This window comes from Oncorhynchus mykiss, chromosome 7 (assembly GCF_057628025.1).
Source record: "Oncorhynchus mykiss isolate SJ-2025 chromosome 7, ASM5762802v1, whole genome shotgun sequence".
In the NCBI taxonomy this organism is placed as follows: Eukaryota; Metazoa; Chordata; class Actinopteri; order Salmoniformes; family Salmonidae; genus Oncorhynchus; species Oncorhynchus mykiss.
The window spans coordinates 983,958-996,352 of NC_143028.1; the positions used below are offsets into that span (position 1 = coordinate 983,958).

Here is a 12,395-nt window from a genome sequence, read left to right on the forward strand (position 1 = left end):
TAAATTGTCACACTTTATTTATTTAGACAATTAAAAAAATACACATCCATCAAACAATGAAACAGCCAAGGAAAAACATGCATATCTAATGATTTAATTTAAAAAAAATGTTTTTAAAAAAAGGACATCTCCGTAGATGAGTACTTGAAAAACATGTCACATGAAGTAAGGTGGTAGTGCTCATAGACGGCATCCCAAACGACACCCCATCCCCTACATAGTGCACTACTTTTGACCGTGTCATTTGGGACGTAGTCACAGACAGTCTCCATAGTGTTTGGTGCCCTACAGGTTCCGAGGTCATCCAAAAAGCCCCTTAGCTTTCTTCTTCTTGGGTCGGGCGGAGGGCCGATCTGCGGCAGTAGCCATGGGAACTGTAGTCTGCGAGGACGGCAACAGACGTGTCAGAAACAAGGTAAGGATATTATGGTTACATTATAGCCTTCAGTCTGAGGGAGAGGGGTCTAGGCTGGGTTACTGTACAGCCCTTAGGCGGCGTTTACACAGACAGCCCAATTCTGATCTTTTGCCCAATTATTGGCAATACAGCTGATCAGATTACTCAAAATACCAATTAGTGAAGGAAAAAAAAATCACAATTGGGCTGCCTGTGTAAACACAGCCTTAGTGACATCTGCTGCTGTAAAAGGGCTTATCAATAAATCGGATTGATTCATTCATTATTATTGGTAAATCAGAATCATTGCGGAGTTGACCACACCTTTTCCTCATTAGGTGTCTCCGAGTCTGTGGTTCTGTCTCTATCCCCCTGGTCCAGCCCATGGTTCACCTCCTCTCCTGTAGGGAACAAACCAACCACCAATTCACACCTATATAGTGGCCATAATCAGACACTAAAACCCATTTTTCACACTATTGAGCCGAGCTGAGCTGTCCTGGCCAAGGCAGCCTTGGTATGAGCTGCAACGTTGCAACACATTTATTAACGTTGCAACAAAAGTATCAAACCGCTCGAGACTCCAACTTTCCCACGCCAGTTGTCCTGTTAAAAGCAGCACTAGCAGGAGAAGTGAAGTGTTTGGGTGATTGATGTTGTTCAGCTAGATTACAGAAATGTCTGGGACAGAATATAGTACTTCATCCCTCCCCCTAGTGATCTCTATTATCAAATGTGTGTGTGGTGTCTGTGTCTGTGTGTGAGAGACTGTGTTGGTAGGACATGCGATCCTACAGGTCTAAATCTGAGGCCTTGGGCCACAGAGGTGACGGCAAGATGGGATGGGATTAGAAAGATCATACGACCAATGAGAAGAGGTCCAGACCTGGGGGCTGTGTGCCGCTGGCGGCGTGGTTAGGGTCACGGTCCTCTGTGGTGGTTTCGTCCTCTTCGGGGGCGTGTCTCTCAGAGATCTTACGTTTGCGAGCGTTGGTGTTGCCGTAGGACGTGACGGCTGAGTAGAGCTCCTGCAGCTCAGAGTCAAACCCCAGACCGCCCTGCCTCGCATATACCTGTGGCACAGTCTGAGGGAGAGTGAGAGAGAGAGAGAATGGGAAAGGGAGAAAATTATGACAAATCCAACTAATGTCAAAACTGTTGGCTATCTTTCCATAAATATACATTTATATTAATATTTTCCTGCACACTATATTTTGAGGGGATTAAATGAAAGAAAAATAAGAGTACAGGAAGCAGAGGGAAATGACCAGAAATAAACTGTGACCTGAGCAAACACTAAGCTATCAGAGAGGGAGAGAAACAGTATGAGGGAACGAGTGAGAGGTGTAGAGAGAAAACTACACTAAATGATTTAGAGAGAATAAATGAATGATATGGAAAGACTATGTCCTGCAGTGAGTGTGTCTGTCAGTCAGTCAGTCAATCAGCCAGCATCCTACCTGGTGGCCTGCTTTTCCCAGTCAGTAACATGGTAGAGGTCTGGAGGAGTGACTGAAGGCTGAAGGCCTGATAAGGGTCTAATGAAAGCAGTTTTTCTAGCAGCTCTGGCACAAGGTAGAGACTAGCAAACAGGAACAACACTACACGAGACAGGAGACAGGAACAATACTACAGGAGACAGGAACAACACTACAGGAGACAGGAACAACACTACAGGAGACAGGAACAACACTACAGGAGACAGGAAACAACACTACAGGAGACAGGAAACAGGAACAACACTACAGGAGACAGGAACAACACTACAGGAGACAGGAACAACACTACAGGAGACAGGAAACAACACTACAGGAGACAGGAAACAACACTACAGGAGACAGGAAACAGGAACAACACTACAGGAGACAGGAACAACACTACAGGAGACAGGAAACAACACTACAGGAGACAGGAAACAGGAACAACACTACAGGAGACAGGAACAACACTACAGGAGACAGGAACAACACTACAGGAGACAGGAAACAACACTACAGGAGACAGGAACAACACTACAGGAGACAGGAAACAACACTACAGGAGACAGGAAACAGGAACAACACTACAGGAGACAGGAACAACACTACAGGAGACAGGAAACAGGAACAACACTACAGGAGACAGGAAACGGGAACAACACTACAGGAGACAGGAAACAGGAACAACACTACAGGAGACAGGAAACAGGAACAACAGTACAGGAGACAGGAAACTTCAGTAGGTCTATATAGGCTGCTGCAACACCGTACTGCACTGTTGTGTGTGCGCACACACACACACACACACATTGACGCCACAACCAACTACAAGTCAAGACAGATAACATACTAAACTCATACAGCACGTACACACTATTCATTCTACTCTTTCACTCGCTTTTTCCAGTCAAACGGAGAGGACAAACTCTGAATTAGCTGTTCAAATATTGACGGGGAGAAATTGGTGGTCTCGCACTGCTGTCAGTGAGAGGGGCTCCTAAACATACTTGGTCAGGTTTAGAGGTCTGCATTGATTTATTTTAGTTTTTTGTTTGTTTAAATATCGTAAAAATAAATGTATGCTCTGGTCAGGCTTTAGTTCCCCTTTGGGCACAGAGCAACCAATGTGTGGAGGAGCAGCGGCTCCATAGAAAAGGAGCAGAGCCACCCTTCTCTTCTCCGCTCTCCTCCTCTCTCTCCATCATCTCATTTTCTGTTCCGCACCTTCGTTTTCACGTTCATCTTTCTTTCCACGCAATTTTGCTATCATTCAACCTCCGGTTTTCATCCATTTTATCATTCATGCTATAATTTGGCCCTGGTCTTTTCTCCCACACGTTCATCAATGTGCTCCGTTCCACACAAACCACTGTATTTCAGTCTAAATTAGTGTTTATTGCATTCAATTCCTGTGACAACAGTGCCTTGTGAAATGTGGAAACTTGCTGTTTTCCCATTTTGTCCCAACCTTCTCCTGTAGGACACATCGGAAAACACGTGTCATGCACACCTCTTCTGGAAAACCCGTGGCATGCACACCTCTTCTGGAAAACACTTGTCATGCACACCTCTTCTGGAAAACACTTGGCATGCACACCTCTTCTGGAAAACACTTGGCATGCACACCTCTTCTGGAAAACACGTGGCATGCACACCTCTTCTGGAAAACACGTGGCATGCACACCTCTTCTGGAAAACACTTGGCATGCACACCTCTTCTGGAAAACACTTGGCATGCACACCTCTTCTGGAAAACACGTGGCATGCACACCTCTTCTGGAAAACACGTGGCATGCACACCTCTTCTGGAAAACACTTGGCATGCACACCTCTTCTGGAAAACACTTGGCATGCACACCTCTTCTGGAAAACACTTGGCATGCACACCTCTTCTGGAAAACACTTGGCATGCACACCTCTTCTGGCAAATTTGCTCCTTTTCTGTCAAGTTGTTTGAGGATCATTGATGGACAGTAACAGTAAAACAAGGTGAAATCCTTAATGGTGAAACTGCTTCGTCTGTTTGTGATGTAACAACAACAAACAAGTTACTGCAAAGAACAAACACCTTTTATTTTATTTTTATCAGACATCATTGCTCACAATATGCACAGCAATATCTTTACCACGCTGCGCGACGTCGCCTCGGCAACATAACCAATAATGGTGGTGGGGGCGGCCAGCGGTGCCGTTTCCCCTTACAATGGATGACATCTAAGTCAGCGCTGTAACTAGGCCACTTGGGACCGTCCCTTTAAACCGGCAAGTGTAAAGCATTCTCAAAAGTATGTCCAATGTATTGGGCCTGCGTCTCAGAGTAGGAGTGTTGTTTTAGGATCAGTTTAGCCTTTTAAAGCCTAATGAATAAGGGCATGGACCTAGATCAGCCCTCCTGGACGATAAACAACTCTTAAACACATAAAAAGGGAAAGAATGGCATAAAGAGTTAACAAAACAAAAGGTCAAAGGTCAGTTTAAATAGACTACCGTGGTTCAACCACCTCTCTACCTCACAGTTAATAATATTCATCTGGAACTTTCCTGTGGCCTCCACCAGACTGAGTGGCCTGCCGCTGTCATAACAGACCAAAGTCCTGCAGTACGGAGCCAGGGGAGGAGCTACTGCTTTGGTGAGCTCACCTGTGTTAGGGATTTGATTGAGGTTAGGGTCAGTTTACCCTCATCGGACTGTCAATGGGATGCACGCCAGTCAAGTTCCTTTAGTTGCACCCTCACAAATCTGAACCCTGCCCTCTGTAGGGTTGTTAGACTGCTGGCCATCCATAATCCATTCTGGCACCTTAGCCAATCACTGCCCTGCGGCCTGACCAAAGAAAAACAAGGAATGATGAGTAGAAGGAGGGTGAGGGATGTTGACATTTCCCTCTATTACTAGTGGGTAAACAGCTCTGAGTTTAGCCGGTGTTGTTTTCTGAGACAGAACAGTCTCTAGGCTGGTGTTGTTTTCTGAGATAGACCAGTCTCTAGGCCGGTGTTGTTTTATGAGATAGACCAGTCTCTAGGCCGGTGTTGTTTTCTGAAATAGACCAGTCTCTAGGCCGGTGTTGTTTTCTGAAATAGACCAGTCTCTAGGCTGGTGTTGTTTTCTGAGACAGAACAGTCTCTAGGCTGGTGTTGTTTTATGAGATAGACCTGTCTCTAGGCTGGTGTTGTTTTATGAGATAGACCAGTCTCTAGGCTGGTGTTGTTTTCTGAGACAGAACAGTCTCTAGGCTGGTGTTGTTTTCTGAAATAGACCAGTCTCTAGGCCGGTGTTGTTTTATGAGATAGACCAGTCTCTAGGCCGGTGTTGTTTTCTGAGATAGACCAGTCTCTAGGCTGGTGTTGAGTAGTGGGGATTGGTGCTGACCGACCTTCATGGAACCCTGGTACAGACTGCTGAGGCCTCACCTGATCTATAGTAAGAACACTGATGCTGGATCCTAAAATGGCCCCTAACCCCTACACCCTAGTCAGGAACCACTGACCCCTACACCCTAGTCAGGAACCACTGACCCCTACACCCTAGTCAGGAACCACTGACCCCTACACCCTAGTCATGAACCACTGACCCCTAGTCAGGAACCACTGACCCCTACACCCTAGTCAGTAACCACTAACCCCTACACCCTAGTCAGTAACCACTAACCCCTACACCCTAGTCAGTAACCACTGACCCATACACCCTAGTCAGGAACCACTGACCCATACACCCTAGTCAGGAACCACTGACCCATACACCCTAGTCAGGAACCACTAACCCCTACACCCTAGTCAGGAACCATTTACCCCTACACCCTAGTCAGTAACCACTGACCCATACACCCTAGTCAGGAACCACTGACCCCTAGCCCCGACACCCTAGTCAGTAACCACTGACCCAGACACCCTAGTCAGTAACCACTGACCCCTAGCCCCGACACCCTAGTCAGTAACCACTGAACCCTAGTCAGGAACCACTGACCCCTAGTCAGTAACCACTGACCCCTAGCCCCGACACCCTAGTCAGTAACCACTGACCCCTAGCCCCGACACCCTAGTCAGTAACCACTGACCCAGACACCCTAGTCAGTAACCACTGACCCAGACACCCTAGTCAGTAACCACTGACCCCGACACCCAAGTCAGTAACCACTGACCCAGACACTTAAGTCAGTAACCACTGACCCAGACACCCTAGTCAGTAACCACTGACCCCTAGCCTCGACACCCTAGTCAGTAACCACTGACCCCTAGCCCCAACCCCCTAGTCAGTAACCACTGACCCCTAGCCCCAACCCCCTAGTCAGTAACCACTGACCCCTAGCCCCAACCCCCTAGTCAGTAACCACTGACCCCTAGCCCCGACCCCCTAGTCAGTAACCACTGACCCCTAGCCCCGAAAACCCTAGTCAGTAACCACTGACCCCTAGTCATGAACCACTGACCCCTACACCCTAGTCAGTAACCACTGACCCCTATCCCCGACACCCTAGTCAGTAACCACTGACCCTAGTCAGTAACCACTGACCCCTAACCCCGACACCCTAGTCAGTGACCCCTAACCCTGACACCCTAGCCAGTAACCACTGACCCATACACCCTAGTCAGTAACCACTGACCCCTAACCCCGACACCCTAATCAGTAACCACTGACCCCTAGTCAGTAACCACTGACCCTAGTCAGTAATCACTGACCCCTAACCCTGACACCCTAGTCAGTAACCACTGACCCCTACACCCTAGTCAGTAACCACTGACCCCTAACCCCGACACCCTAGTCAGTGACCCCTAACCCCGACACCCTAGCCAGTAACCACTGACCCCTAACCCCAACACCCTAGTCAGTAACCACTGACCCATACACACTAGTCAGTAACCACTGACCCATATCGCCTTACGCAGAGGTTACAGGACCTAAAACAACCACATTGGATATTGATATTCTACTACACACGCCAGGCTGGCAGATGGGTATGGAACAACAAACAGAGGCAGGTGAAGTCCTAATGGTCCGTCTGCCTTTAAACCCTGAAAGCGCATCTGGTCATATCTGTCTGCACTTCCCTGTCAACTACTCTCACCCTCTTTCTCTCTCTCTTCCCAGTCAACTACTCTCACCCTCTTTCTCCCTCTCAACCTCTTCTCTCTCTCTTCCCTGTCAACTACTCTCACCCTCTTTCTCTCTCTCTTCCCAGTCAACTACTCTCACCCTCTTTCTCCCTCTCAACCTCTTCTCTCTCTCTTCCCTGTCAACTACTCTCACCCTCTTTCTCCCTCTCAACCTCTTCTCCCTCTCTTCCCTATCAACTACTCTCACCCTCTTTCTCCATCTCTTCCCTGTCAACTACTCTCACCCTCTTTCTCCCTCTCAACTACTCTCACCCTCTTTCTCCCACTCTTCCCAGTCAACTACTCTCACCCTCTTTCTCCCTCTCTTCCCTGTCAACTACTCTCACCCTCTTTCTCCCTCTCAACTACTCTCACCCTCTTTCTCCCACTCTTCCCAGTCAACTACTCTCACCCTCTTTCTCCATCTCTTCCCTGTCAACTACTCTCACCCTCTTTCTCCCTCTCAACTACTCTCACCCTCTTTCTCCCACTCTTCCCAGTCAACTACTCTCACCCTCTTTCTCCCTCTCTTCCCTGTCAACTACTCTCACCCTCTTTCTCCCTCTCAACCTATTCTCCCTCTCTTCCCAGTCAACTACTCTCACCCTCTTTCTCCCTCTCACCCTCTTTCTCCCTCTCTTCCCTGTCAACTACTCTCACCCTCTTTCTCCCTCTCAACCTCTTCTCCCTCTCTTCCCAGTCAACTACTCTCACCCTCTTTCTCCCTCTCACCCTCTTTCTCCCTCTCTTCCCTGTCAACTACTCTCACCCTCTTTCTCCCTCTTCCCAGTCAACTACTCTCACCCTCTTTCTCCCTCTCAACCTCTTCTCCCTCTCTTCCCAGTCAACTACTCTCACCCTCTTTCTCCCTCTCAACCTCTTCTCCCTCTCTTCCCAGTCAACTACTCTCACCCTCTTTCTCCCTATCACCCTCTTTCTCCCTCTCTTCCCTGTCAACTACTCTCACCCTCTCTCTCCCTCTCTTCCCAGTCAACTACTCTCACCCTCTTTCTCCCTCTCTTCCCAGTCAACTACTCTCACCCTCTTTCTCCCTCTCAACCTCTTCTCCCTCTCTTCCCAGTCAACTACTCTCACCCTCTTTCTCCCTCTCACCCTCTTTCTCCCTCTCTTCCCTGTCAACTACTCTCACCCTCTTTCTCCCTCTCTTCCCAGTCAACTACTCACCCTCTTTCTCCCTCTCTTCCCAGTCAACTACTCTCACCCTCTTTCTCCCTCTCAACCTCTTCTCCCTCTCTTCCCAGTCAACTACTCTCACCCTCTTTCTCCCTCTCACCCTCTTTCTCCCTCTCTTCCCTGTCAACTACTCTCACCCTCTTTCTCCCTCTCTTCCCAGTCAACTACTCACCCTCTTTCTCCCTCTCTTCCCAGTCAACTACTCTCACCCTCTTTCTTTCTCCCCTCTTCCCAGTCAACTACTCTCACCCTCTTTCTCCATCTCAACCTCTTCTCCCTCTCTTCCCTGTCAACTACTCTCACCCTCTTTCTCCCTCTCTGCCCAGTCAACTACTCTCACCCTCTTTCTTTCTCTCAGGCCAGGAGAGGAGCCAGGAGACTGAGGAGAGGCTTCCCCACATCACTCCCTCTCTCTGGGACAACTGACAGGAGGAGAGGGGGTCAGACCTCTGGAGGGGATTTATGATTTTATGAGGATCCCCAATAGCCGACGCCAATGATGACAGCTAGTCTTCCTGGGGTCTGACATAACGAAAAAGACATTACAGACAAAAATACTCTATATACATACACACACACATAAAAACTGAGCAATCGGGAGATTAGGGCCTTGGTCAGGGAGGGGACCAAGAACCCGATGATCACTCTGACAGAGCTCCAGAGGTCCTCTGTGGAGATGGGAGAACCTTCCAGAAGGACAACCATCTCTGTAACACTCCACCAATCAGGCCTTTATGGTAGAGTGGCCAGACGGAAGTAAAAGGCACATGGCAGCCCGCTTGGAGTTTGCCAAAAGGCACCTAAAGGACTCTCAGAACACGAGAAATAAGATTCACTGGTCTGATGAAAGGTGAGGTACAAACACACATAAACCCCAGGCCTTGTCCCTAAAAACAGACACATGGTGAGGTACAAACACACAAACCCCAGGCCTTGTCCCTAAAAACAGACATGGTGAGGTAGAAGGGTGTAAATGTAGAAAGCCATCACCGACAGCTGTTCAAGATTCTACATGGTGAATAAGGAAAGACAACCTCTGATCACAGGCAACAATGAAGAACACATCGAACTGACTATCCAAGGTCCCTCCCCTCAGAGCCTCTCCAATGGTTTAGAAGAGGATGCAAGGGTAGAGGATGCAAGGGATCGAGGAAAGATGAATTGAGAAAGATCCTTCCTCGTGTCTCCTTTTCTCCTTCTTCCATCCCTCCACTTGCACACAGTTTCCACAGGGCTCTCCCCTGCCTCGGGGCCTGTAATTAGGGCCATTGTGGCCTGGCCGGCTCCCTGTCACTGCCCCTTCAGCTGGCGGGCCTGGTTCTAGACGGCCCAGTGTGGCGTCCCACAAGACATCAGGATGGGCTGCCGGCCCAGCGCTACACAGATCCCAGCAACCCTCAGACACGTGATGTAAACACTGGCTGCAGTCCAAACTCAAAGTAGACGGCCCTCGGCCCCTAACCCCTCAGTCCTTGAATGGCGTTTTACATTGTCACATCCCAGTGAACCTTAAAATGTCCCTTGCCCAAGCGAGGGAGAGTGATGTTCGGAGAGGCAACGTCCTAGGTGGAAATCTTCAAGTTGATTTAAAAAACAACCAACCTAAAGCTATTAATATACTGTACCTAGCAAGCTAACGTAGCTCACTAGCACTCCTGTCAGGTAGCTAGCTAAAGTTCCCCATAGCTGGCAAGCTAGTTTTATAGTATGGTCATGTATTCCAATAAATTTCAGAATTCCCCAAAAATATGTTTATGAAGCTTGCTACGTTTTATGGGCTCCTCACTACGAGACTAAGCCAATTTGTCAACGCTAAAATCAATGTCATCCACAGTATATATATTTTTCACCAAGCTAGCATCGTAAGTTTGTCTGACACAGCGAAAATAGAGCCGTGTTGATTAAATTTGACACTTCGCGGCCACCAGAATTTGACACATGGCTACAGTTTGCATTGATTTGTGGGTCATATCAACCCCAAAAGCAATTAAAGTTCTTCACTCACTCTCTCCAGCTAAATGGAGGGCCGAGGGGGCAACGTTAGTGAACTGGACATCCATCTAAGATGGCAATCAAACTGCATCCGGGAAAGTGGCTAGCGCGAGGGCTGAGGGGGTACAAATAACATGGACTGCAGCCACTCTCTCTGTCCTCTCTATTAGGGAAGAGGGGAGGGAAGAGAAGAAAGAAGGATATTATAAAGATCTTCTCTCATCTCTCTTTCTGTTGATCTCTCCTTCTCTGGTCCTGGCCTACCAGTTGGCCTCCAGTCCAGGATGGTTTTAGGGACTTTACATGCTTATCAGTTAGGAATGATTATGAGGCCCAGCCCAGAGCCTGGGGTTCCATTACCACCAGAGGCCTCCCACCCCCCTAGTGAGGGAGGGGTGGGCATGAAGTTCCATGAAGAGTACGTCCAGTACGTCTGTCAATAAAACATCAGTGACCAAGCAGGATCCACTGACAGACAGCAGCCAGTCACTTTAAGTGACTCTGTTTCAGTCATTACATCACCCAATCAAATGACAGAGATGGACACCTTTGCACCCAACCTGATGCCAAAGAAAGTCAGCACTCAGCTGTGGGACACTGGTCCAGCTGTAAGCGCCTGGGAGCAGTGGGGTCTCCCGAGCACAAGGGGGTGCTATTCAACCCACAGGGTTGCCAGGTATCACCTGAGTTATTAACCACCGGGTTGCCAGGTATCACCTGAGTTATTAACCACCGGGTTGCCAGGTATCACCTGAGTTATTAACCACCGGGTTGCCAGGTATCACCTGAGTTATTAACCACCGGGTTGCCAGGTATCACCTGAGTTATTAACCACAGGGTTGCCAGGTATCACCTGAGTTATTAACCACCGGGTTGCCAGGTATCACCTGAGTTATTAACCACCGGGTTGCCAGGTATCACCTGAGTTATTAACCACCGGGTTGCCAGGTATCACCTGAGTTATTAACCACCGGGTTGCCAGGTATCACCTGAGTTATTAACCACCGGGTTGCCAGGTATCACCTGAGTTATTAACCACCGGGTTGCCAGGTATCACCTGAGTTATTAACCACCGGGTTGCCAGGTATCACCTGAGTTATTAACCACCGGGTTGTCAGGTATCACCTGAGTTATTAACCACAGGGTTGCCAGGTATCACCTGAGTTATTAACCACCGGGTTGCCAGGTATCACCTGAGTTATTAACCACAGGGTTGCCAGGTATCACCTGAGTTATTAACCAACGGGTTGCCAGGTATCACCTGAGTTATTAACCACCGGGTTGCCAGGTATCACCTGAGTTATTAACCACCGGGTTGCCAGGTATCACCTGAGTTATTAACCACAGGGTTGCCAGGTATCACCTGAGTTATTAACCACCGGGTTGCCAGGTATCACCTGAGTTATTAACCACCGGGTTGCCAGGTATCACCTGTTATTAACCACCGGGTTGCCAGGTATCACCTGAGTTATTAACCACCGGGTTGCCAGGTATCACCTGAGTTATTAACCACCGGGTTGCCAGGTATCACCTGAGTTATTAACCACCGGGTTGAGTCACCGATATCCTCTAAGAGTTCTAGACAGTACTGTAGCAGTGAACGCCAGTTATTGCATCATCCCTGGCAAGGGTTCAACCTGGGTCACCATGACCCCGAAGGCAAACACACTACCCACAAACCTGAGAAAGTTACCTCACTTGGGGTAAATCGTATATAAACGGGGTTCATCAGGGTTAAGTTTGTTACAGTGTTTTATACTTACATAACAAACTGAAGCATACAACTATACCTCTAAAAACTACAAAAAGCCCTTCCCTCAAAGCAAACCCCTAAAACTACAAAACCCACATAATACCCTCAAAACTGTGCTTCTAAAAACTACCAAACCCAGCTCATACCTTTAAAAACACCCCTCTAAAAAACAACAAAACTCAGTCCATCACCTCATGCCTCTCCACCAAACTAACAGGGTAATCTAACCCAGGCTGTGCCAGTGAGCCACAGGAGCTGGTCCAACTGACTGTGTCTGGTAGAACAGGGCAACAGGAGCTGGTCTAACTGACTGACTCTGGTAGAACAGGGCAACAGGAGCTGGTCCAACTGACTGTGTCTGGTAGAACAGGGCAACAGGAGCTGGTCTAACTGACTGAGTCTGGTAGAACAGGGCAACAGGAGCTGGTCCAACTGACTGTGTCTGGTAGAACAGGGCAACAGGAGCTGGTCTAACTGACTGAGTCTGGTA

The 12,395-nt window shown here is 48.4% G+C and overlaps 1 protein-coding gene across 3 annotated transcripts in view; it reads right to left on the bottom strand.

Annotated features, from left to right (window-relative positions):
- The window catches only part of nhej1 (nonhomologous end-joining factor 1), a 24,354-nt gene continuing 11,959 nt past the window's right edge, over positions 1 to 12,395 (bottom strand). For 2 of the 3 annotated variants that reach the window (XM_090239648.1, XM_090239649.1), the window contains 3 exons: positions 1,284 to 1,482; positions 722 to 798; positions 1 to 381 (listed from right to left, as the gene is read on the bottom strand). In XM_090239648.1, coding sequence (XP_090095774.1) covers positions 301 to 381; positions 722 to 798; positions 1,284 to 1,482 — 357 coding nt within the window. In that variant the 3' untranslated portion in view covers positions 1 to 300. Of the gene's footprint in view, positions 382 to 721; positions 799 to 1,283; positions 1,483 to 4,515; positions 4,700 to 12,395 lie in introns of all 3 variants that reach the window. The other variant, XR_016496997.1, reaches the window with a different exon arrangement.